This window comes from Pseudochaenichthys georgianus, chromosome 17 (assembly GCF_902827115.2).
Source record: "Pseudochaenichthys georgianus chromosome 17, fPseGeo1.2, whole genome shotgun sequence".
NCBI classification, from domain to species: domain Eukaryota; kingdom Metazoa; phylum Chordata; class Actinopteri; order Perciformes; family Channichthyidae; genus Pseudochaenichthys; species Pseudochaenichthys georgianus.
Window position 1 is genome coordinate 35508718 of NC_047519.1, and position 27034 is coordinate 35535751.

Here is a 27034-nt window from a genome sequence, read left to right on the forward strand (position 1 = left end):
GGATGCCTTTTATCTATTTAAGAAGGGACAATGCGCATTATTCAAAATGAGCACTTGAGTTCATCATGTAAATGAGTATGCGTTGGGTTTCAGGAACACTTCCAAAATCACACACTCCGCGCACTCACACAAGGGTTTTTACCTATTTGGGAAACTCCATTGACTTTATGCAAAGTGAGAATAGGGATAGAGGATAGGAACACGTTATTACAATACAATACAAAGGGGCTTTATTGGCATGACCACAACAACTATACTTTCTGTTCTCAGGAAGATTACAAGCTAGAACCGTTTTATTGCTATTGCTCTGTATGTTTATTATTACCTTTTGTTTTGTTACTTCCCATTGTAAAGCGTCCTTGGGTTTCGTGAAAGGCGCTATATAAATTGAAATTATTATTATTATTATTATTATTATTATTATTATTATTATATAAGCTTCTTCTTTGTTTCTATCAAGTCGAGCCTGAAGCAATGGTTTTGGAGGCTGGGGTACAATTGATGAGACATAAGTACACACCTCTGTGGACCGTAATATCACGCCTGAAAGATGTGGCGACCTTTTAGGAAACTCCCAATCAAGTTTCACCAAATTGAACAGAACATTGTAGCAAAAACGTAGAAGACACTTGAGTCCGTGTGCACGGCCTCTCAGGATTGCTTTGCTGCTTAAACCTGCTTTATAATTCAACGTTACAGTTTCATGTTGACTTGCATGCTTGTTCTTTTTCTTTGATTGCAACATATTTTTGATATTATATTATCAATCACATGTTTCATTCAAAGTGTTCATTTGAGATGAGAGCTGTGAGAGTGAGAGCAGGTGCGTGCAGGGGAAGTTAGAAAACTAAAACAGTCATCACCACATGCTACAGGATATCTCACACACTTGATCAGATCAGGAGTTTCTTCTGATGTTGAGAACACGGAAAGATGTTATAGAAAAGTGTTCATCGTAAAGACATTCGCCGATACGCACTGGCCAGTTAAAATGTTATTATCAAGAGAAATGATTTACTAGTCTTTCTTTGTTGTTCCCCAGATGACATCTGCCTCACCTCCCTCCTCTCGTAGCTCCTCTCCTCAGAAGGTGTGCCACTCCCAGACACAGACAGATGTCTTAAAACCCTTACTGGGTGGCGGCGTATCCGGTGCGGGCGGGACTCTGAGGAAGAGGAGACGCGTCCTGTCCAAAGATGGACGAAGCAACGTGCGCATCGAGCACGTCAGCGGGCGAAGCGCTCTGTACATGCGTGACCTCTGGACAACTTTTCTGGACATGCAGTGGCGCTACAAGTTATTCTTGTTCACGGCTACGTTCGCAGGGACCTGGTTCCTGTTCGGGGTGCTGTGGTATCTGTTGGCGCTGGTGCACGAAGACCTACTTGGTGAGAATGGGGGGGCTAAGGTTGAATGGGTACTTCCATGTGTCTTCCCAGAGAAACATATTTCGGTCACTATAGAAAGATGATTCAATAGAGTGGCTTCAGTCAAAAGACGTTCCCATGAAATCTTGCTTCCTGAAAAAAATGCTACGAGCAGCAATAAGACATTTGTATGACCCCTCCCTACTGGGGTCAAAAGAGGTGTCTTGAAACCTTTGTCATAAAACAGAAGCTCGTCGTGAATACAATCTTAGCCAAAGAGACCCTTTAACCTCGACAGGGGTTCAATTCCATTCACCACACCCAACCACACTGTCATATAACTACGTTTAACTTAGGCCCTATTATGCTTTCCCTTTCCTGTAGTGTGTTATATACTGTAGGTTGGTCTGCAAAGTAGAGTCACAAAGTACACATGTGAACCTGAATACGAGCATCATATGTCCTCTTTAATAAATAATAACAGAATCAAAGGTCTCCCTGTTCCTATTGGGCCAAAACATACCGTTGCTTTAGTTAACTTGTTGCCAAACATCTGTTCATGTGACTTTGGACATGATAGCATGAACAGTGCATTAGACATCTTGAGCGTCCTTCACACAAAAGACAAAGTGTGAACACAGCTACACTCTACACAGAGAGGTGTAAAGTGTGGTATTCTCAGCAGGAGGTGTTGAAGTCTGGAAAACATGAAACTTAACAACGATCTAGAATCTCTATATCCTTGTATGCACCTGCATTGGGGGTGAGTGTTATTTCTTATAGTGTTGTAAAGACATGAGGTTGTTTATGCAAATTGCATTTCCTGGACCTAGTCTTGAGCTTAAACTAAAATGAGACATTAAACATCTGCATATCTCAAATATGCTCACCCCCACTTCCTCTGAATACCACTTCTTCTTACGCGTGCTCAACTTACCGGCATACAAGTTATAAAAAAGTACTGTAATGACAAATAGCATATTTTAAGGCTGACACTTGTTTACTCTTCCCTCTAAATATATAATTGTTAAGACATAACAATGGCCAGTGTTAGCGTGTCCAGAGTTAGAGAACGAAACAAAAACACAACATCACAAAAATAACTTTGTATATTTCCCCAGAATTCGACCCTCCATCAAATCACACACCCTGTGTGATGCAGGTGCAAACCCTGACGGGGGCTTTCCTCTTCTCCCTGGAGACCCAGACCACCATTGGTTACGGCTTTCGATGCATCACTGAGGAATGTCCAGTAGCCATCATCCTCCTCATCGTCCAGCTGGTGCTCACCATGCTGATGGAGATCTTCATCACCGGTACCTTCCTAGCCAAGGTAGCCAATGCGTAAATATTTAACTGCCAAGTATTGTATATTTACATGTTTTCTTAATAATTGCTGCAAAAAGTGAAAGAGAATGAGTTTTTCTCTAATAAAAAGCAGGTCCTCTCCTAATTTGAAGCACAACTGCCGGCAATTCTTGAACAGGCATTCATCTGTTCCTATGTTGAGCGCAAAACTCCTCAACAAGTTGAATCAAAGATGATCTGACTGAAACCTGAACGTATTGACCTGTCCCTGCTTAGATTGCACGGCCAAAGAAGCGAGGGGAGACGGTGAAGTTTAGCCAGCATGCTGTGGTGTCGACCCACGAAGGGCAACCCTGCCTGATGATCCGAGTGGCCAACATGCGCAAGAGTCTCCTGCTCGGGTGTCAGGTAAATGTGCATTGAGACAGAGTACACTGCAGATGAACAGATATTAAAGATCATGCTATTTTCAGGCATATATTATGGGTCTCACATATATACAAATACATAGAAAACATGTCTATGATGTGTTTTGCTCAAAATAGTACAGGTTAGGTCTGAGTGTTAGCAATGCTTGCTAATGTAAACTGTAGACCATATTACGTCCAACATACGTCTGGCATTGTTTCTGATAGGGCCGTGGGTGAAAGCCAGCCCACATTTACGATATTACGTCATATGGGAAGCAAATATGGATCAGCTCCGTTGTTCCCCCGTTTTTAGAGATTTGGGTACGGAGGAAAAGAGAGAGGGTTTTGTTTTCTGACACCGGGGACACATATTCATGTATAAAAGCATTTCGCATGATAGGAGACCTTTAATACAACTTCTACTATAACTGTAAGGATGTGTACGAACGATTTGTCAAACTTTGACCACCTCTCCCAGGTGACTGGAAAACTGCTCCAGACTTCTCTGACCAAGGAAGGCGAGACAGTTCGTCTGGACCAGAGGAACGTTCCCTTTGAAGTGGACATGTCCAGCGACAGCCCCTTCCTCATCCTGCCCCTCACCTTCTATCACATCATAGATGAAAACAGCCCGCTGAGAGCCTGGGCAGCCAAGGGTAAGTTTATTACAATCTTGACACCCATTGGCTATGAGTTTGGAGAGTTCTATGTCAGGGTGTCTAGTGTCAGTTCTTTGTGTCTAGTTTTGGGGTTATTTTGCTGTTCTGTCCTCCCTGTCGTTAGTATCCCTGGTGTGTCTGATTGTCTGATTGTGTTCACCTGTTGCCCTTGTGTTTCTCCTTCCCTGCCCGGCTGTTTCTCGTCTCATGATTACCCCTCCCTGTATTTAGTCTCTTCCTGTGTCAGTTCTTTGTTTATTTTTCCCGTCTCCCTCCATGTCAGTCATCGTCAGCTTTTTGTATTGTATCTTCCTTGTGCTTCCTTTGTGCTTTTTGCCATGTTTTTGCCATCAGCTTTTAAAATAAAGCTCGCTTTTGTTTTCTAGACCAACTTACCTTTTTTTGTAGTCTGCATTTGGGTCCTACCTTTCCCAAACCGTAACAGAATGAACCGACCGTCTCAAGTCTCCTCTCAAGTCTCCTCTCAAGTTCCTTCTCAAGTCCCCTCTCGAGTCTCTTCTCGAGTCCCCTCTCTAGTCCCCTCTCGAATCTCCTCTCGAGTTCCCTCTCAAGTCTCCTCTCAAGTTCCTTCTCAAGTCCCCTCTCGAGTCTCTTCTCGAGTCCCCTCTCGAGCCCCCCCTCGAGTCACCTCTCAAGTCCCCTCTCGAGTCACCTCTCAAGTTCCCTCTCGAGTCCCCTCTCAAGTCACCTCTCAAGTTCCGTCTCGAATCCCCTTTCAAGTCATCTCTCAAGTCTCCACTCGAGTCCCCTCTCACGTTCCTTCTCAGGTCCCCTCTCGAGTCTCCTCTCAAGTTCCTTCTCAAGTCCCCTCTCGAGTCTCTTCTCGAGTCCCCTCTCTAGTCCCCTCTCAAGTCCCCTCTCGAATCTCCTCTCGAGTTCCCTCTCAAGTCTCCTCTCAAGTTCCTTCTCAAGTCCCCTCTCGAGTCTCTTCTCGAGTCCCCTCTCGAGCCCCCCCTCGAGTCACCTCTCAAGTCCCCTCTCGAGTCACCTCTCAAGTTCCCTCTCGAGTCCCCTCTCAAGTCACCTCTCAAGTTCCGTCTCGAATCCCCTTTCAAGTCATCTCTCAAGTCTCCACTCGAGTCCCCTCTCACGTTCCTTCTCAGGTCCCCTCTCGAGTCTCTTCTCGAGTCACCTCTCAAGTCTCCTCTCGAGTTTCCTCTCAAGCCTCCTCTCGAGTCTCCTCTCGAGTCCCCTCTCAAGTTCCTTCTCAAGTCCCCTCTTGAGTCTCTTCTCGAGTCCCCTCTCGACTCCCCCCTCGAATCCCCTCTCGAGTCTCCTCTCAAGTCCCCTCTCGAGTCACCTCTCAAGTCCCCTCTCGAGTCACCTCTCAAGTTCCCTCTCGAGTCCCCTTTCAAGTAATCTCTCAAGTCTCCCCTCGAGTCTCCTCTCGAGGCCCCTCTCAAGTTCCTTCTCAGGTCCCCTCTCGAGTCTCTTCTCGAGTCACCTCTCAAGTCTCCTCTCGAGTTCCCTCTCAAGCCTCCTCTCGAGTCTCCTCTTGAGTCTCCTCTCGAGTCCCATCTCAAGTTCCTCTCGAGTTTCCTCTGGAGTCCTCTTTCAAGTCATCTCTCGAGTTCCCTCTCAAGTCACCTCTCAAGTCTCCTCTCAAGTTCCCTCTTGAGTCTCCTCTCGTGTTCCCTCTCAAGTCCCCTTTCAAGTCACCTCTCGAGTCCCCTCTCAAGTCCCTACCCAATGTCCTGGTCCGTTGGAGGTTCAGCTGGGGGTCCTGCCAACTCCATGTCCTGTCCCGTTGGGGGTCCCGCAGACTACTCTTCTGCCGGGGGTCCAGCCAACCCTATGTCCTTTTCCGTTGGAGGTCCCGCCGACTACTCTTCTGCCGGGGGTCCTGCCAACCCTATGTCCTGTGTCGTTGGAGGTTCCGCTGGGGGTCCTGCCAACTCTATGTCCCTTTGGGGGTCCCGCCGGCTACTCTTCTGCCGGGGGTCCTGCCAATGCTATGTCCTGTCCCGTTGGAGGTCCCGCCGACTACTCTTCTGCCGGGGGTCCTGACAACTCTATGTCCTGTGCCGTTGGAGGTCCAGCCGACACCTGTTTCGTCGGGGGTCCTACCAACTCCATGTCCTGTTCTGTTTGGGGTCCCACTGACACCAGCCCATGTTCCGTCCAAGGTCCCGTCTACGCCTGATCGCTAGGGGTTCCACCAGCTCCTGCCTGTCCTTGTGCCCGGCCCCCTGAGTTCCCCAGCTGTGATCTTTGCCCTCGAGCCCGGCCCCCTGACTTTTCAAACTCTGCCTTGCCCCCGGGCCGTTTGCCCGAGACCCCTCCATGGACTCTGCCTTGCCCCCGGGCCATCCGCCCGAGACCCCCACCATGGACTCTGCCTTGCCCCCGGGCGGTCCGCCCGAGAACCCCTCAATGAACTATGCCTTTCCTGGGCTGTCGATCCAGACCCGTCCTCCGGACCTCCTGAAATATGTTACAGCATTACTACGTCGAAAACTGTTCCAATACAAATATTTCTTATATCAATATTTTAATAAGGTAGGACGCTGGTTAATAATATTGTAACGTGTTCAAGTAACCAAGGGATATAGTAGTTATCAAATAAGTATAAGATGTGCACAGTTATGTAATGCACTGTTGTTGGGGGGAGAGACCGCTGCTTCCATACGAGTGTGAGTGTACGGCAGGCATGGAAAAGTCATATTCAGTGTGGTTTATTGCTACTGTATCCGTAGCACCCCACGCAATAGTTGGGACTGTGTACTGACGTCAGTAAAAATGTTTTGCCCCCCCCAAGCGCAAATGTCAAACTCCGCAGGGGCTTTATTTCAGGTGTTCAATACTACTGGGACCATGGGCGTCGCAGCCATTATATGAGGGTGGGACAAGTCCCCCCCACCTTTTAAAATGATTAGTTTAGACCCCCCCACTTTTACCATGTGGAATGTCCGTGCATCGGTCGATCCACTCGCCACCCTCTGTAGAGCGCTGTGTCAGTGCTTCACTATCAAATCCATTCCACTTGCTTATTGTGAGAATAGGGTTAGGTTCAGTCTCCTGACAGCCTGGTGTTCTTTTGTCTGGTTGTGCTCGACATCAGGCTGCGAAATCTCCTCCCTGAAGGCTGGAGGGTGAAGAGGCAGTTGGAGGGATGGGTGGGGTCACCCACAATGCTGAGTGCTCTGCGGGTGAGACGGGTGTTGTGAATGTCCAGGAGTGATGGGAGTGAGGCACCGAGTTGCAACCTTCCCTGTCCATTGATTTTTACGATTTTTTTTGCTTGCCAGTCTCTTTTTCCTCTCTTTTTAATGGTGCATTCCCCTTTAATTCACCCTTATTGATTTGTGCAATACCATGAAGCCATTGGCAGGACTCCTGTATCAAGATACAAACAAAATGTGGACCTGCTTTTACCAACGTTACTCTTATTACCACTGGTGGTCCTCAGTGGGCCTTTACATTTTGTATTTATCATGAATCTTGCGTTCCTCTCTTTCATTTTTCCTCCAGGTGGGGGCTGGACAGATCCAGAGCTGGCGGACTTTGAGCTGTTGGTGATCATGAGTGCAACAGTTGAACCGACCTCCGCTACCTGCCAGGTGCGCACCTCCTACCTGCCGGATGAGATTCTGTGGGGTTATGAGTTCCCCCCTGTCGTCTCTCTCTCCCCATCAGGCAAATACGTAGCGGACTTCTCCTTCTTCGACAAAGTGGCCAAGACGAAGACCACGCCCATCTTCAAACCCTCCAGCCCCCAGCCTGGGTACCAGAGCAACGGGGGCGGAGCCGCGCCTGAGGTGTCTGATCCGGAGAAGATTCGCCTGGAGCAGAGCTACAGGGAGAGAGGAGACGAACGTGGCCGAGCCAGAGACACTCCTCTCAGTGTTCGCATCAGCAACGTGTGAACAGATGAAACTATTGGAAAAGACAGAGTTCAATGTCAGAAGCAAATGAATGAAAACAACATATCACCTTTTGAAATCAAGGTTTTTTGGTAGCAAAAGAAAATGCAGAAAGGAAAACATGAAAGACTGTGGACTGCTGTGTGGTCAACTTCAAGCTATGCAGTACCTTTGCTGAGATGATACATGTTTTACACTGGGTTGACTTTACTCAGATTACAGCATAACACACTGCCTAACTACAGCTACTGTATATTACTACTGTATATTACTAACTAAGAACAGAGCAGGTTGGATCATGCATTAGCAGAGAAAAACATAAAATGACAGAACAGTACGTTGAGGTGAACCTTTGAAAAAACAAGAATAATACACTCGTGTAATCGCTAAACATTTATAAAAAGTGTTGAGTTTCATCTCAGTTTTTTATTATCAGTATAAAAAACACCATTGAGTAATTCTGAGCCGGTAAAGCAGAAATCCCCCTGAACCCCCTGAACTCCCTGAACTCCGACGACACGGTCATGAAAACTTTATAAAAAATACAGAAATACTTGAGAAAAGACACAAACAAAATACCACATGCTGTAATAGGTTAGGTAAAGCACTTTCTGTTAAGATGATGGAGCACAACTGTAAAGTAAACATGTTTCAGATTGAATATTTAGTGTACATAATGCTCTGTATCTCTTGATGGTCGGGGCATGTATTTGTTGCTGTTATTGACAGAGTTAGCACTTTATCTAAGTACATGATGTACATTTGCACCTTAGGAAGATTAGCTTTGGAATATATGATTGTTATTGCGACTAAAAGCACTTAAATTAAATATCTTGCGTTTTTAAAGTAGTCAGAAAATACTTATATAAATGTAAATGCGTCCTTCCTGCTAAGCTAACTGGAATGACAGTTTCTCTGTCTCAGTGACTTTAGGCAAACTGACATGCGAATGAGATGACGTTTGAAGATAAGGACATCATAAACCAACCAGCCTAACGTTGAAACCATGGTTACGACGTAAAGGGTTCAAAGTCTGAAGCCTGCATGAGGAAGAGAGGGGCGAATAAAAAAAGAGTGTGTGATATAACAAATGAAAAGGGAAAACCATCAAAAGCATAATAGGGCCTCTTTAATGCGAGTTATACAACAATGAAAATCCAATGTCATTCAAAAAGGCAAACATATCCAAGGAAAGAAATGCTTTACAATAAAGAAGTCAAGGAGGGAAAAATGCTCCGGCTCTGGCCTGGTTTGCTGCTCCATCCTTATGGTCCTCAGACACATCCTGCTTCAATGCTTGTTCAGCTTCTTCCTCCTCTCTCTCCGAACACATCCCTCTTCCTTCGTTCCCCAGGCCACGCCCCCTTACACCCAGTGGCAGTTTCAACAGCTGCTGCACATACATGGATGTCGACAGGTTATTGTAGGTTGAAAATGTGACTGTTAGCATTGAGGAAGTTTGCCTTTCCGTGGGATTTATGATTTACTAACTTTATCAAACTAATAGGGAACCATTTCTCGTAGCCCTTTTACATTTTTCAGAGGTGAGTGCAGAGAATGTGAAAGTTGTGTTGTATGTGACTGAAAATGATTTTATTCTGATGGGAATGTGTGCCATTAATGAGGATGAATATAATGACTATGTTGGAAATTGAATGTAAATGTTAAATTGTATTGAATTAACATCGAGCCTTGGAATGTAAATAGTGTTTAAGAGAGAGAAAAAGAGATGAACCTGTCTAAAGAAAGTGCTTTAATAAAGGTGATTTTGTGTTTTAAAGGCTAAGTCGAATCATTTCATGGAAAGACAGGCTGGTGTCAAAGACATCAGCAATGAAGCTTTGCTGATCGGAAACTGACAAAACGCTGTGTGACTTCCTCATACCACACATTGAGCAGAATGAAGTCACTTGTTACAATTCTCATGTATTTGCTTCTATGTGAACCAAAAGGTAAGAACATCAACTTGTTTTGTTTTCACAGTCAAAGTTGTTGTATTGTAGCACTACTTAAACAATATAAGATTAGAAAGGTAATGTTTTTTTAAAAATGTATATTTTAATTAGATAGTATTTAGAAATGTATCCAATCATTAGTTGTCTGTTTATTGTCATTTAATAAAGTAGTAACATTTGAAAAAATACCATTTTATTTTAAACACTTTTGTGGGCGGTACGCACTTTTTAGTCCTTTCAAGTAACAGTTTAGATATTTGTATATGTTATGGTCTGGCTGCCAACATCCTGAACATGAAAATGTTGAGTCCATCAAAGTTTTATGATAGAAGTGTGTAATCCCCAGCACATAGAAACTGCCAGATTAAAACTTGCATATGTTTGGCAATTTGCACAATTAGAATAAATTGCGTGAATTAAAATAAACGTACTATGTAAACAATAGCTAAAAAAACTCTTGACCGATTTGGAAAATCTTGGAGTGGTTTGGCAGTTATTGAGGACGCTGAATCCATTTCTGACAGTTTCAGGATCAAAAGTGGCAGTTTCAACCAGCAAGTGGAAATATATGTACTCTTGGTGGGCTGATTTTGACCATGTGTTGCGATCATTGGATATACTGTAGAGAGCACACTTCTCACTCTCGCCATCATTGGTGCATTACTTTGGTATCTTCGAACGAGAAGAACAAGTAAGTCTAAGTGTGCATTTCATCAAAAACATTTATTTTAGTTTTACTGTTTGTGGGAATGAAGTGTTTTAGTCAAGTGCATCATATTCCACCTACACATCCCCATTGTAAAACATATCTTAAACCTATCATACAGCAACATATTCTTTATAATAATCTACATATACACTCTAAAAACAAATGCCTTGGCTCAACAAAGAAAATCAACGCAACATCGATGTTTATTGAGTTAAGACAACAATAATGAAATTGTCTTAAAGAGCTTACGAAATGCTTTTAGCACCTGTTAGTGGGCTTAGTATATGATAGAGGTTGCATTTGTATTGTGGAATGTGCCATATGATTTTTTTTATTATTGATCTATTTTTAATAAATCACGATTATAACAGCATACAAAAGTTGTCAGTTAGTAACAATCGTTCGTTGCGCCGGAAACATCAACTTCGGCCATTTCCGGCGGTGACGTCATGAGTGGAACACAGCTGAGCTCAGTCCCGTTTGAATGCATTGAAGGGCCAAATATTACGACAAAGGATGCACAGCAATAAGACGCCAAGAATAATTGGCAAGCGATATGTTGTATGGGGATGTGGGGCCGTCTCAACATCTGGTTATGGGATGTTTTTGTGGCCAAAAAAATGATCAAATGTTGCGTATATGGACAAAACAAGTGCGTCGTACGAGGCGGACGTTTGCTAGACCAGGTAACCCGGGGTCGATGAAACCGACGATGTGTGGGGCAGCACATCAAGAGATCGTGTTTCGAACAATCAACAATGCCCGCTAAGGAGAGAGAGTAAACGCTTTCTCGAAGGTTCGTTTTGCTTTCTTACAACGTTACGTTAACTCAACCTTACGTTTGCCATGAGGCTATGTTACTTCCCTTAAGAGCTAGCTGTCTTAGCTAACAACAGTTAGCAGCTAACGTTTTCTGCAGTTTGTGTTTCCACTGAAAAACGTGATGTAGTTATTTAAGGGTAAGTTAACTAAACGTTATCTTACAAGTAGAGAGAGTTAAGTTGTGTTTAAAATCGTCAATGTAATGCACGTTAAAGGTTTTGTGTTGAGCATGAAGTTAGCTTTACTGTAGCTCACCAAAGGTTAGCATGTTAAGCTGCACTTTCTGTGGCAGCTCGCTTAACACAAAGAGGGATTTTGTGCTTCATTGTAAACTTTTCTTACAAATGTGTGTTAATCTACCTGAAATTGTAGGGACAGTTTTTTTCTACTCAACTATACAGACCATTGTTGAGGAGATGCAAAACATACTGTAAATGAGTTGGGTCTGACATACATGTTACTTTGCTGCTAAAAAATGAAACATTATCAGATGAGGACATCACCAAAGTGTGTGAGTCTGTCAGGGGATTTGATCTGTTCTCTGCGTGTCGTACAGGGCCTGTACACACTGCTCTGGTCCATCCATCCAGCCATCTTCTCCCGCTTATCCGTGGTCGGGTCGCGGGGGTAGCAGTTCCAGCAGAGAGCCCCAAACTTTCTTTTCCCTGGCGACATCAACCAGCTCTGACTGGGGGATCCCAAGGCGCTCCCAGGCCAGCGAAGAGATATAATCCCTCCACCTGGTCCACACTGCTCTGGTATGAATTAAAAATATAATTGTAAAATGTATGTCTCTCGCTCTTGTCATCATTCAGGCTTTGCATTTGAACTCCTATGACTGGTTGCGGACTTGAAGGGAACGACTCCATGGCCTTCCTGACATCCAGGAAAAAGGTGAGATTCTAATCCATTTCAATGCCAACAGCCAGTCATTGTTTTTAACTTTTTTAATATGATTTTTTTGGGGAATTTCTGTTTTATTGGATAGTAGAGATCTACTGGAGAGAGAGATAGAGGGAGGAGATGATATGCAGCAAAAGGCCGAGCCGGATGGTTGCTGCTCCGTGTGCTGACAGTGCATTGTAAAGACTGAAAAAACATTTATTTGTCTCAACATTCCTGTAATAATTTGTTTTTTTATTGTTGATATTGTTTTGTTCTTTATTTTTGTTGTGAGAATCACTTTGCAATTGTGTAAGTGCTATATACATAATTATACTAATATTATTGTTGTTACCATCATTACCATTATTAAAAAAAAAATCTTTGTTTTCTTTATTTATCGCTGCAGAAAGGATCATGCCAGCCCACATCAAACACCTGATCAAGAACTTGTGAATCTTCAGGCAGAAAAGATGAAAACACCTGTTCAAAGTTCCAGTTTCCTGTACATGGAACCATGCCTGTCCTCTGTTCCACATGTCTTCAGTCAGTCCTGAGGCCTGTACTACGAAGCAGGATGTTCTCTTCGCGGCTAACTTCAGGGAAAACTCCGGCTTTCCGGTCCTACGAAGCTGGTTCTCTTTTTAGCGGGCTAGATCTCCATGGTAACTTATGCTGAACGGCTAAACTGCCCCGGAGCAGGTTAGGTTGCAGGCTAAGAGCTCAACTCAGTGAAAGCACCGCCTGCTGACCAATCAGAGCTCAGTGTGCGGAGTTTAAAGCGATCAAGTCACAGGAGAAAGGAAACACAGAAAAGCTGTCGTTGCAGGAAAGACGGCCGGCAAAAATCACCGACTGTGTGAACGTGAACATGAATAGAATATCACCTCCATCTTCAGAGCAATCTGACTATTATAACATTAGCGTTAAGAAAGCTTACTTAAATATCGGCCACAACATAAGTAACCGGATCAGAGTACATTAAGTACAGTCCGTGGCATATCACTTCATAATGTATCATATCTCTCCTTATCTGAGTCAGCTGAGCCGTATCTGGCCGTGCAACACTCACAGTGTCACATACTGGATGCAGAAGTATTATTTTAAGCAACACATAAGTTGACGAAACACTCGAGACAAATGTAATTGAAGTCAGATCGTGTTTTAGACGGGCAGTGATATCATAAACCTGTTAATGTACGCATTCAAACACGTGTTCTGCTCCAGCTGTATTCACCTTGCAGCTGCAGCTCTGAGGCTTTGATCCTGATCAAGTGTTTAAGTCATGGATGTTTAAAGTTTAACTTCTTCATATGTCTAATATTATAGTTCACTTTTCATTCAGGAAGTATGACGCTGCGCTGTCGGTACGCTTCTCCATGTCTGTGATTGGTCGAATGCTCCAGATACCACCCCTTTCATGTGAACGCGCACCTAACTAGATAGGACACGGCTGGCTTGAGCGATCCACTTGATAACCCACGTCGTAGGACCGTTTAGGGAGAGCGCGTATGTTTTGGATTAGGCCAACCGGCTAACTCAAACATATCCAGGTTAGGTTGAACCGGCTTCGTAGTACAGGCCTCTCGACCCTATGACTCGGACACTAGTTCTACCAATGCTCATTAGAGGTAAGAGTAGTAGGAGAGGAGTGGAGTTATCTTTGTATTTAGGCTGCAAGTCGACAAAGGTGATCAGATGCTAATAATGATCCGATTCATTTGATATTGATTGTCTGCCAATACCGAATCCTGATCCGATTCTTCTATTTCCCAGATAATACAGCTGCACCGTGTACACTAGCTCTATTTGTTTTTGCCATTGTAATTCACCATAAGCAATTGTTGACTGTAACGTCTAGACTCTATGCCAACCAACTGTAATTTGTAATGTATTATACTTTAACGGTTCTGGCAACCACAGCAGCCCAAATGTTAACGTAAATATTAAGTTTTCTTTTTACAGTGTACTTATATCTGTACATTTCTTTTCAGTTTGCTTCAAGAAGTGGCTTCAACAGACAGAAGTGCAGGTCAGATTGGGAAAGGCTGGACGCTACACAACGGGAAACATTATGGACATGAACAAGGAAAAACAAAAACACTTTCTTTGTTGCCTTGTTCTTATCATACATAGTGTTACGGTTTTTGTTACCATTTAAATATTGAATTCTATGTATTACTTTTATTTTAAATCAAATGCACCGGTTTTAGATAATATATTTATTTTGATGTGTAGGTTGATTTGCAGGTTGGTTGTTATTTGTATAATTATTGTATTGTTACTGTGTATTTTATTATATTAACTAGCTATTTATTAAATTAAAATACTATTATGAACACTACAATGTCTTTATTTTGTAGATACCAGAATACATGACACAATGAATCTTTGTAATATATTTATGTTCTCTTGTTTAAATAATCATACCAGTATTTAATGTATGCTGGTCACCTGGAATCCTGGTAAGCTCCCAGCAGGGTATATTTAATACTATTATTAAACATAAGCTGGTGATAGATGGATAAACCAGCCATCCTGGCCAGCTGAAGTGTCCAAAACCCCTCTCCAGCCAACCATTCCAGCCTAATATATACTGGCTGGTCAATTTACAACAGCCTGACCAGCTACATGTATCTAAACTGGTTATTTCAGCAGAGTCATTATTATTTATTTACTATTTTTTGAGAATCTCTGAATTTTAGTCAAATGTATATACCAGTCTCTGTTCTGTTGCCTGAGCCAAGTTTGCCTGCTACATTACGATGTATTATTATTGATTTACTATTTATTGAGAATCTCTATGAATTAAAGTCAAATGTATACCAGTCTGTGTTCTGTTGCCGCATCGGATCTCCGCCAAATGAGTCTTGTCTGTCACTCGATTCTGTCTCCAGAGTCCGACATCAGCCACAGAGGTAGTGTATTATTCAACAGGTGTTCTACTCGTGACGTGCGTGACGTCACTAACCGGCGAAAGCTGTTTTGTTCGGAGCGGTCGTGTAACATCGGAATTGAGCATGGAAAGTTGTAATAAACCACGATTTATAAATACTGCGGGCATATTGTCATGAATGACATGATTTCCCATTAATAATAGTATATATATTATCGTAATAAGAACAGTATTGTCCTTCATTTCGTAAGCTCTTTAAAGCAACAAAGTTATTTGAGTTAGGGGAGAAGGCTTTTAATTACCACTTACTTAATAATTGGAGCATAAACACAAGTTTTGAAGTTGAGTACTCAAAAGATTAAGTTGCTCCAACTTGTTTTACCACATGATTTAAAAGGATTTTAAGTTGTATGTACTTAATTACCCTCATTGTGAACACACGTTTTTAAGTTGACAACCATTTATAAATTAAGTTGTTCCAAATATATTGTATTCAATAGTTTTTTTTCTTAGCTTTTACATGTTTTTGCCTTTAAAGTTGTGCAGTTGTTTATTTCAACACATGATGTTTCAATCAGGAGAGAATTCATTTTGTTTGAACATATTGACACATGTCATATGATAAGGTGCATGAACACCTGAAATCACAGCTGACTGCAGGAGAGAGGAGAACCATTTTATAGTGTGGCTGCAGCACATTGATTGGCTGCTGGAGAATGAGGTGAAATGTGATAGGTTAAAGCGAACGCCTGTGATGAGCTGATTATATGCAGCTGCCAGCTGCGGAGTGAATATATATACACCCAGTCTTCCTGAAAGAACTTGCGCTGAGCTTCATTTAAATCTTGAAAAAGAAGATAAATAACACAAATGTAAATAGCCCCACAAATAATAAATAAACACATTAGCCATATTACCATGGGGACACAGCAAATAAATGCTGCCATCACAACGAAGTTAGAGGCCTTTGCATATTTAAAACCAGTGCCAAATATGTCAAATCTGTAAAGTTGTTTTAAAACTACAGAAACAAACTCTCAATGGCCACCAATCTGCAGATCACACACATCCATTGGACAAAAGATGTAACAAAGATGTTTACACTGCCGACAGTCATTATTTCAAACAGTATGCTTGCTCATTCATTTGTTTCCCTCGACCACGATGGTTGCCACCGTATGGTCAGATCCTGGGTGGACCGGTCACTGATGAAGGCGATATTCATGTCCTTTTGAAGCACATTAAATAATAGGTTAGCGCATAAGAGATAATGAATTAGGTAACTGCATACTTTTTAAACTGTCACTCTTAGCTAATTCAGAGCCATTATTACCAGCTGCTAAAGCAACGCTGGTATTGTTTTCACCTATTGAGTCTGCATGTGTGTGTCGTCATGGCAATGTGGTCTTGAAGACACACAGCGGTGCTTTTGAGTACTTTGCCTAGTGTTTAAATGCATGTGGACAGATTTTGTCAATCACAACCATGCAAGTTTTAGTGTATCTTCTCATCTTTTTTGCTGGTTCCATACAATATGTGAACTGGTTAAGTGAAGAGCAGAAGCCACTTTTCAAATGTTACACAATCCTTTTCCCATGCCATTGCTGTCAACACCTATCCATGCTGAATGCTGCTAAGATATTATTGATTGGGGCGTGGCCAAAAGTGCAATATGCTTCAAAATATAGCTGACAGAGAGCAGTGCTTTTGTCCTGTGTTTTTACTCTGTGCACGTGGATTTTATTTTATTTCAAGATTTTGAATTACGTCGCTAAATTCCTTGAAAAGGTCCTCTTCCTTTTCTCCAAGGTACACGACAAGGCAGCGGATGGCTATAGTTCTCTGTGTACTTCAATTGTATTGTGCTATTTTTGAAAAAGGAAAAAAAGAGAAATGACCTAAATGAATATATTCTGACTGCCAACAACTTGCATTTCAATGACAACTCTAAATAACGATCCTACCTCAAGAAGCATGTCCTTGATCTGCTTCACTGAGATTCATTTTTAATAAAAAGCGATATCACAATAGTAACCAAAGTATTTTTACTCTCACAGTAGCCTCTACTACTTTGTATCCTCTCACAGAACTATTCACAGTTCAAAGGCTGATAATTATGGTCGAACAGCAATTTGCCTATGCAGTGCAACTACAAAGCTATCTACTGTATTTGAATGACAAAAGACGACACTCACCTTAAAATGTCCTTTATATATTTCTATTTGTCTTAATGTGGGAACTTGTCCAGGCATGTTAAGTGGGAGTGGACTTGAAATCCTTAACTCAAGGCGTAGCACAATTAAGTTATCAAGCCAATTGCATTACTTACTACAACTTGAATTTTGTTTTAAGTCAATTAACGCAGAAATCAGAGTTCAAATTACAAACAATATTAAGTTGATGTAATTACCAACATTATTACGTCAACACAACTTATAAATTCATGTTTGCAACTCAAAATGTTTACCTAAATCAATTAACTCACATTTCTATCTTGCAACCATGCATTTAATTAAGTGGAGGTGAAAGGTCGCCTGAATTCGTTTTTAGAGTGTAGAGGCTTTAAAGTGTTCAGCTGTTTGAAAATGATAATTTAGACACAACCTAAATCTGGACTCAATGCAGATACAGCTCAAGTAATGTAAATGTTATGAAGTTAATAAGCATTAAAGTTGAAGCTCTCAAAATGAAATGTAAATTAATGCAAATCCATATATTAGTTGTTGACAGACCTGCAGGCAAAAGAGTGAGAGCACAAGAGGGAAGTTATTATTTTTACTTGGGACAATTCTTATTCAAATAAATAGACGATCTGTCCAATCCAAATGAGTCCCCTAAATCTTCAAAATCGACCTGAAATGAATCAAAATCAACTCACAGAGTACAAATATTGGCGTATTCCTTTAAATTACCCCTAAACAACTCCAAAATTGTCAAAATCGGCCAGGCCATTTTCTTTTTTTAACTATTGTCCACATAGGCTATAATGGTAATTCGTGCTAATAATAATTATGCTGATTGTGCAAATTGTCCAACATATGCAAGATAGCATTTGGTAGTTTCTATGTGCTGTGTACCTGAACTATACATTTCTAACGTAACACTTTGGTGTTCTCAACATTTAAGGGTTAACAATAGGACTCTATGAGCTGGCAACTTTTAACCTTCAGAGTAGATGAAATACTCAGGAAGTGGTTTGAGACATATTATGACCAAATGTAGAAAAGGAGGAAATGCTTCGCCTCTGTCAAATCTGGGGAACAATAGTATGGGTAAAGAGAGGGAAATAATAAGCAAGGTGTAAGAAAAGTCCCCTGGTTTTAATACGAGAACGAATAGAAATCATTTGCGATATGAAAAAGAAACATAAATACTAAAAGCAAGATTTAAGTTCAACTGATAAACTCCTCTAAGCAGCTTCAAGGGTCAAAGCCAATCCAAGATGTTTTAAAGACATGTTTCAACCTTTGATTATTCATAAAATTAAGGTATTTATAATTACATATAGAGACATATTCAGTTTTTAACCAATAATCATATATTGTACTGAGACTGCTCTTGTAAAGGTCTTTAACGACATCCACTTAAACACAGACAGTGGCAGAACTTCAGTGTTAGTATTATTAGATCTCAGTGCTGCGTTTGACACTGTTGACCACAGCATATTACTGGACCGACTGGAAAACTGGGTGGGACTTTCGGAAACAGTTCTAAATTGGTTTGAATCCTACTTAAAGGATAGAAACAACTTTGTTTCTATAGGTAAATACACATCTGAGTTGACAAATATGACATGTGGGGTTCCTCAAGGCTCCATCTTGGGGCCTCTTCTCTTTAACATCTACATGCTACCACTGGCTCAGATAATGAAGAACAACAAAATAAGTTACCATAGCTATGCAGATGACACACACATTTACGTAACAATTTCACCAGGAGACTATGCTCCAATTCAAACACTGAGTAAGTGCATTGAACAAATCAATGACTGGATGTGTCAGAACTTTCTCCAATTAAACAAAGATAAAACTGAGGTAATGGTTTTTGGAGCCAAGTCAGAACGTTTAAAAGTTAGCGCTGAGCTTCAGTCTGCAATGTTCAAAACAACAGATAAAGCCAGAAATCTAGGTGTAGTCATGGACTCTGACCTGAGTTTCAACAGTCACATTAAAACAGTTACTAAATCAGCCTACTATCACCTAAAGAACATATCTAGGATTAAAAGACTAATGTCACAGCAGGATTTGGAAAAACTTGTCCATGCCTTTATCTTCAGTAGACTCGACTACTGTAATGGTGTCTTCACAGGTCTCACTAAAAAATCTATTAGAAAGCTGCAGCTGATTCAGAACGCCGCTGCTCGAGTCCTCACTAACACTAAGAAAGTGGATCACATCACTCCTGTTCTGAAGTCTTTACACTGGCTTCCTGTGTGTCAAAGAATAGATTTCAAAATATTGATGCTGGTTTATAAAGCACTGAATGGTTTAGGCCCAAAATACATTACTGACCTCCTGCTAAACTATGAACCATCCAGATCTCTCAGGTCTTCAGGGACTGGTCAGCTTTCTGTCCCCAGAGTCAGAACTAAACATGGAGAAGCAGCGTTCAGTTATTATGCTCCAAATATCTGGAACAAACTCCCAGAAACCTGCAGATCCGCTGCAACTCTGACTACTTTTAAATCCAGGCTGAAGACTTTTCTTTTTGTCGCTGCTTTTAATTGAACTTTTCATATCTTAAACTGCACTGTAACTTTTATCCATGTACTTTTTCTAAACGTAATTAAACTCCATGACATTTATGAGAGGGACTGCTCGAAAGCAGAGATATTTGGAATATCTGGCATCGACGGATGAAAAATAGTGTTTTGGTAACACGGAGTGTTTTGGTAACACTTTAAAGACTTTGTTATGGAAGCAAAGCAGGGGAGGGGGTGTGTACGGCCTCCTGAGGGTCCGATTGTGGATGTCATGCGAGCAAAATATGGTGAAGAAAGTCTGTCTAAATTAAATCATATTTTAGACTGCACTGTAACTTTTATCCATGTATTTTTCCTTAATGTTTATTTTATTAGCACTGTAACTTTTATCCATGTATTTTTCCTTAATGTTTATTTTATTAGCTTTTCTTTTTTAATGCTTAATGTCTTTCATTTCTTTTTTGTAAAGCACTTTGAATTACCCTGCGTCGAAAAGTGCTATATAAATAAACTTGCCTTGCCTTGCCTTGCCTATTGTATGTGATATTTACTGTACGACGTGTCTTCTGTTTTACAGGGATCAGTGCTGGGACTCCTGTGTTTGTGCTGAAGGGAGAGGATGTGCTTCTGAATGTCACCAAAGCTGTTGTTCTTGTAAAATTTGATTTATTTTCCTGGAAATTCAATAAAAGTAACATAATGAGATTCATTTCTAAGGACAAACAAGTCTCTGCTAATTACACTGGAAGGCTCGAGTTTCCTGTGAACAATTACTCTGTGAAGTTGAAGAATCTCCAAGAGGCAGACAGTGGAGTTTATACTGCTGTGTTGGAAAGGGATTCAACAGAAGAATTAGTAAAATATAACGTCACAGTTCAAGGTAGGTTTGTTAACCTCTCAAACACCTCAAACACCACAGTTTCTGTGGTCTTGTTTCTAAAACTCTTCCCCTGCTCCTTCCCTCCTCAGATCGAGCGTCTCTCCCTCTCCTCACAGTGGACTCTGTCTCCAGAAGCTCTCCCTCCTGTAGCTTCACTGTGACCTGCAGCTCACAGGACTCTCACATCAACAGCACTTTCTCATGTGACAACAACACCTGCAGTCAGGAGGGAGGAGAGCGGACAGAGGGGATCCCTGATACTTTTCTCCAGGTCCACCAATCAAGTGGCTCGATCATCTGTAACCATAGCAACCGTGTCAGCTGGACCAACACCACCAAAAGAATCAAAGATGTCTGCCACCAGCAAGATGGTAAGACTGAAAGAGAAAACTACTTTGTGATAATAACACACAGTTTAGAGTCAGAACATCGGAGCATACAAGGTTGTTTTTTTTATCAAAAACTTGTATGTGTCTGTAAATAAGATATATTTTTATTCCGCAGTGTGACAAATACTGTACATTGGGTTTGTTACAAATATTGTAAAACCCATGTATTACTCAGTTTTTCAGGCTCTAAAAACCTTTAAATTAAGAGTTTATTTTTACCTCATTGAACCAATTACAAAAAAACATCTGCGGTGCAAATATTGCTAACTATATTTGTCCTCGTCTCAACATGACCGCTTTTAGTGTCCGCTGCTGTGAGCAGTGTTTTTCAGACAGGACGAAAGAACTGGAAGAGTGCATAAAAACAAATTAAACGCTTGCTTTTCTTAATGGTTTCAGTTAAACCTGTATAAAAAATCAAATGATGAGAGTTATCTTTCACTTTTCAACTACAATGAAATGTTTTAATTAAGTATTTTGTAGTTTATGAAACTAAACTGGGAATTATTCGGTGAAATTGGGGAAGTTTCTGCTCCAGTCATTTGACTATCAAAACCAGCTATCATTATCTCCCAGCGTTGCTTTGATCAAACAAGAAGCAGGAGGTGTTTACATTTGCTTATTCAGTGACCTTTGGAAGTTTCACATTGAACTGAATAACTGACATGATAACATATTCGGGTTAAATCAAACTAATTAAATTATTTCTTACAACAGATCAGGTCTGCTCCTAAGACATGTTTGTGTAATTAAATCTGACAGTCTGGCTGGATGTGATGCAGTCGCACACTTGACTAAGTTTATGAATTTAACCAAGCATTATAATGTGGCTTATGTTTTTATTTACAGATCCTCCCCCACAAAGCCCTGTTCCCATCATTTTTGGAGTATGCTTCCCAATTCTCATCATCACTGGTGCAGTACTTTGGTGTCTTCGAACAAGAAGAACAAGTACGTCTAAGTGTGCATTTCATCAAAAACATTTATTTTAGTTTGACTGTTTGTGGGAATTTAATGTTTTATTCAAGTTCATCATATGCCACCTCCACCTCCTCATTGTCTATTGAGCCATCACATAAAATATATCTGAAACCTCTCATACAGCAACATGCTCTATATAATTTTCTCTTGAAAAAGATAATTTAGACACATATATACACAACATCTGGAGTCAATGCAGATGCAGCTCAAGTAATGTAAATGTTATGAAGGTAATAAGTATTAAAGGTGAAGCTCTCAAAATAAAATGTAAATTAATGCAAATCCACATATATTTTTTTTTACTGACCTGCAGGCAAAAGGGTGATTATTGAGAATACAGTTTATGATACTGCTCAGGTAAGAGACAAGGTTTCTTTTACTTTTCACTCAAACATTTAAATGAATTTTTGATTTTGAACAATTTAAACAGACGTGGACTGAATATGAGGAACGAGCTAAATCCATAACTGGACAGTTATATTGCCTACTATGCACACTAATCACTACACACACAGTATATCTGTATATATGTAATGGTTATTTACTGTTTATTATCCCTGACTCCTTTCTACGCCACCTTCTGTCTGCAGTTCCAGGTCCTGCTGCTCACTTTTCTGGTTGTGCTGCTTGCTCTTTTAAAGCTTTGGGTCCGACCAACCTGATGCACCGCCATGCTTCTCTCTAAACCTGCTGCTGAGGTCTCTGTCCGGCAATATCTGTATTAAAACTGCACTGTGTTTCTTAGTGATGTGTATTTGTTGTTTGCTTGTGTGTGTTTTTTTCTTCTTTCTTTTTTAAAATATAGTTTTCCCATAAGTTGATGCACTGATGGAACATTGCTCCTTTTTCTAAAACTCAAAAGGTGTCATGTTCTTAAAACTCTTAATGACATGCTGGTGTCGTAAACATAATGCAGACACAGTGCATATCACATACATGATCACAGCTTTGCTTCCTATTTTTGTCACACAGCCGTTAACCAAAGCTCTGTGACTTCCTACTGAGCCGAGTGGTTTGTACTTTTGCATTTTCTTACACACACCACACACTGAGAGCAGAAGCCTCTCACGGGAAAGCTGCACTTGGGATACATTTGTTTTTAAACCGTGTGATAGTTGTGTGAACAATTAAACACAGTAACGTACAGATAACTGTTTTAAGAGAAACAGACATTTTAATATTTTGTTTCAGAACAAATGAACGGAAGAGGCAAACCTTGATTCCCATGTCTTTCTCTAAATACAAAGTACTGTATGTGTTAGCAGTGCACATGCTTTTTGTGTGTGCTTATTTGGCCTTACTCTGCTTTTGATTAATAACACCTAAAATGTCATGCCTTTTAACTGAAAATACAAATGAATCTTACATTTTTGATAAACACTATTATCACTTTTACAGTCAATAATATGGAATTGTATTGTATTTGAGGAATATATGACATACACAAATACAATATTATAGAAACAAACTTTGGTTAATCAATGTTTTGTGACGTTCCAGTTCGTAGCTCCAGCCCGGACTCAGGATCCAACAGATGATGAAGATTCAGCTCTGCCTCTGTCCTCCACCTACGCTTGTGTTGGTCCTCACACTGGACCCGCAGCAGCCACTGAGACTAGAAACACAGCTCAGCTAGAGAGTGTGTACGCTCAGGTGAGAAATACCACACCAGGTCCTTGAAAAATGATCAGGAGTCGTATTCCACATACTGCACTTGTTGGGATTATGATTTATGGCATCTCACGCCTAGACTACTGCAACTCCCTCCTGGCTGGTCTACCTGCATGTGCCATCCGACCTCTGCAGCTCATCCAGAATGCAGCGGCTCGTCTGGTCTTCAACCTTCCTAAATGTTCCCACACCACGCCGCTCCTCCGCTCCCTCCACTGGCTTCCGGTAACTGCTAGAATCCACTTCAAAACACTGGTACTTGCGTACCATGCTGCGAATGGATCTGGCCCTTCCTACATCCAGGACATGGTTAAACCGTACACCCCAGCACGTGCACTCCGCTCTGCATCAGCCAAACGACTCGCTGCACCCTCGCTGCGAGGGGGACCCAAGTTCCCATCAGCAGAAACACGTGGGTTTGCTATCCTGGCTCCAGGATGGTGGAATGAGCTCCCCATTGACATCAGGACAGCAGAAAGCTTACACACCTTCCAGACTGAAAACTCATCTCTTTCGACTCCACCTCGAGCGATAGAATTACTAACAAAGCACTTATATACTAAAGGACTGGCTTATCTAAAGCCAGTTGAGTAGCACTTGAAATACTTGGCTCTATGAAACCTGATGTACTTTATGATTCTGTTTTCTTCAAGGTTGTGTCTTCCTGGTCGAATGTACTTATTGTAAGTCGCTTTGGATAAAAGCGTCAGCTAAATGCAATGTAATGTAATGTAATGCTCCCAGAAGTGCTCTAACTCAGAGATGGGGACTCGAGTCTGCGACTCGGACCCGAGTCGCACTTAAGTCGCACACACAGAGACTTCAGACTTGACTTGGACTCGTAACCAAAAGACTTCAGACTCGACTTGGACTCGTGTGTTGGGACTCGTGAACAATCATTGTGTTTTCTATTTTTGGCGTATTAAAGGTGGGGTAGGTACATTTGAGAGAAACCGGCTCGAGATCGCTAGAATTTGAAAATACACAACCGAGATAATCTGCTAGAGGCTGCTACTTCCTTATAGAGCCCGCCTCCTCCAACACACACGAACGCGCACATGACCAATGAGGGCACGAGATAAGTTTGTGCCCAGATGGAAGGCTGACAGTTATCCAGTAACTCCATCCAGATATTTTAGCCGGGCTCATTACGCAGACGTGCGCCTCTGTTACTACCTCGTAGTAACACCATGGCGACCGGCGGCACACCTGCGGCTGTACCGCTTGTAATTAGGTTCAACTACAAACACTTTGAACAAAACGCCGGCGGCACCAACAAAAGGAGCGCACACTGCAAAGTCTGCAATATCAAAATCAAGGATGCTGGCGCAACAACGTCGAATTTCATCAGGCACTTGAAAACTCAGGTCAGTCACATTAACGCATATGGACGGTTAGCAAACATGTTTAGCTCAGCATCAGCTGTGTAATGTTAACTTAGCTTGCTACTAGCTTTGTAACTGAATATTTGAAAAGATTAGTGAATTGCTTGTCACACTTGTTTGAGTTGAGTGGCGTTGACATCCAACTCTTGACATGACATAAAAAAGGTTGGTAACGTTAATCATTACCCGCTGCCACCATCTACTGGCTAACGTTAAACGTAGAAAAATACATAGTTACATACATAAATACATCTGTGGGTTTATAGGCAGGTTACAGGTTTATTGTTGACCACGTAACGTTAATGTTACAGGTGTATCAGGTTACCATGACACTGGGTTTGAGTGAGAGGATAGAGGAATATGTTTATTAATAGTAGACTTAAAAGATGTCATTAGAGACCCAGTGTAATTAAACAATACGGTTGCAGAGGTGCAGTATAGAGCTGTGCAGTATTCTTAACAGACTGGATAGCAGCAGACAATAGAAGGCTTATTACAACCAGAAGAGACATGAGACTTTTATTTTTTTAGAGACTTGAGACTTGACTTGGACTCGTGACCAAAGACTTGAGACTTGATCAAGTCTCACCCCACAAAGACTTGAGACTTGACTTGGACTCGTGACCAAAGACTTGAGACTTGACTTGGACTTGCAAAAAAAGACTTGTGAACATCTCTGCTCTAACTCCACCTTCAATGCACAGTTGTGATTGGTTCATGGGCGTCGTGTGTTTAGTTTCATATCTATTTGAACATGATTTAAGTGGGGGTGGACCTAACCTCCTCTTGGGAGGTCCGTGGGCATGCTCCCCCGGGAAGATTTTTTTTAAATATTGAAGTTAAAAGCATCAATCTGATGCACTTTGAGAGCAACATTAAGAGATCTATGGATACATCTCTTAACTCCCATATGAAACAGAACTGTAAGCAGATTTTTTTAAATTTATAGATATTTTACAAATCACTCCCCTTTTAAACTGTATTCTTGTTTATTAATAACAACTTTTTTTACTGTCATATAGTATTTTATACTATAAGAGAATAGATGAAAATCTATTCTCTTATTTTTTAACTATAATGATCTATAAAGGTGTGCCTTTACCTCGCTGAGCTGAGGTTATCAAAGCCTCTCAGTCTTTCAGGAGAGAGCTCTCTAAAGCTCTCCTCCACGGCAGCTTACACAGTAAATTCCAATGTTAATAAAAGCTGTATACATTTTTTGGGAGTTTGATTTATTTTAAATTAATACAAATACAAAATTAAAACCTATAATTGCACACTGAAACCATTATTTAAAAAAAAGAACTATTTCACATAAACCTCTGGTTTTTACTGGGACTGGGGCGGTTCAACTTGATTTGGGGGGGTGCACCATAGTTTATGGGCGCTGTACGCAATATAGGCGTAGTTCTGTTAGTATAAGATAATAAGATGTACTTTGTTGATACAAAATCGGGAAATTGTGTTGTTATGAAATAAAAACAATTTTTTTTTTTTAAATGTCTAACTTTTTTTTTTTCTTTCAATTTTCGGCGCCCCCCCTATTAATTGATGCGCCCTTTTAGCATTCGCCTATACTGCATATGCCAAGGGCCGGCCCTGCATGTAGTGGAATTAATGTTATTGTCTGCAAAGGATTTTATAGTTTTTACCCTTAGAGTTACAGCAATACGTTGTTACTGCTACATAATGAAAAAAAGGGGGATTATAAGAATGATTACAATGTTACTGTCATGGTTTTTGATTTTTTTGCAATTTTCCACCTTTTTTATTTTTAAATGTTTTCCTCCTTGTGTCTTGTCTGGTCCTACTTCCTGTTGGTTTTTCTGGTCTGGATATTCCTCTCGCTACGAATTTATGTTTTTTTCTTGTTTGTTCATCGTCAACAGCTTTTTTTTTTTTATTAAAGCTCGCTTTTTCTTATACCTTGTAGCTTCTCCTCATTCTGCATTTGGGTCCTGATTTTCCCCAAACCTGACAGTTACAATACATTTTCAAGAAAATAAGTATATATTACGATGCTCATTCTCACACAATCCATCAGTTCAAGAGTCTCACAACACCGAGTCTCGAGTGAAACCAAAGCTAATCTTCCTGTACCCATATGTAAGTGCTGTCGTCCTTGATCTCAGGA

The 27034-nt window shown here is 41.1% G+C and overlaps 2 protein-coding genes and 1 long non-coding RNA gene across 9 annotated transcripts in view; all 3 read left to right on the forward strand.

Moving 5' to 3' along the window:
- Positions 1-9408, forward strand: part of LOC117462509 (ATP-sensitive inward rectifier potassium channel 10-like) — a 14603-nt gene extending 5195 nt beyond the window's left edge. For 2 of the 3 annotated variants that reach the window (XM_034104764.1, XM_034104765.1), the window contains exons 2-6: positions 1043-1388; positions 2489-2700; positions 2952-3083; positions 3564-3741; positions 7237-9408. In XM_034104764.1, coding sequence (XP_033960655.1) covers positions 1043-1388; positions 2489-2700; positions 2952-3083; positions 3564-3741; positions 7237-7631 — 1263 coding nt within the window. In that variant the 3' untranslated portion in view covers positions 7632-9408. The remainder of the gene's footprint in view (positions 1-1042; positions 1389-2488; positions 2701-2951; positions 3084-3563; positions 3742-7236) is intronic. The other variant, XM_034104766.2, reaches the window with a different exon arrangement.
- Positions 9081-26823, forward strand: LOC117462511 (SLAM family member 7-like). Of its 3 annotated transcripts, XM_034104768.2 has the most exons (8): positions 9081-9172; positions 9410-9580; positions 20172-20474; positions 20564-20845; positions 21713-21814; positions 22158-22201; positions 22817-22856; positions 23345-23427. In XM_034104768.2, the coding sequence occupies exons 2-7, from the start codon at positions 9529-9531 to the stop codon at positions 22835-22837; spliced, it is 804 nt and encodes a 267-aa protein (XP_033960659.1). In that variant the 5' UTR covers positions 9081-9172; positions 9410-9528; the 3' UTR covers positions 22838-22856; positions 23345-23427. The 3 variants fall into 3 exon arrangements, with proteins under 3 accessions (XP_033960659.1, XP_033960658.1, XP_033960661.1); XM_034104767.2 differs by lacking the exon at positions 22817-22856 and having other exon boundaries at positions 23345-26823; XM_034104770.2 differs by lacking the exons at positions 22158-22201; positions 22817-22856 and having other exon boundaries at positions 23345-23480.
- LOC139435547 (uncharacterized) lies at positions 10493-15345 on the forward strand. 3 transcript variants are annotated; one of them, XR_011644795.1, is made up of 5 exons: positions 10493-11088; positions 11930-12008; positions 12103-12196; positions 12406-13627; positions 13991-15345. It is a non-coding gene; the product is annotated as an uncharacterized lncRNA (long non-coding RNA). The 3 variants fall into 3 exon arrangements; XR_011644794.1 differs by having other exon boundaries at positions 12106-12196; XR_011644793.1 differs by lacking the exon at positions 12103-12196.
- Positions 26824-27034: the final 211 nt, after the last annotated feature.

Excerpts from the sequence above, each read along its gene's own strand:
- LOC117462511 (XM_034104767.2), top strand. The coding sequence starts at position 9,529 with ATGAAGTCACTTGTTACAATTCTCATGTATTTGCTTCTATGTGAACCA. Across the intron at positions 20,846-21,712 it reads TGTCTGCCACCAGCAAGATG|ATCCTCCCCCACAAAGCCCT; the intron begins GTAAGACTGAAA and ends TTTTATTTACAG. Across the intron at positions 21,815-22,157 it reads TCTTCGAACAAGAAGAACAA|GCAAAAGGGTGATTATTGAG; the intron begins GTACGTCTAAGT and ends ACTGACCTGCAG.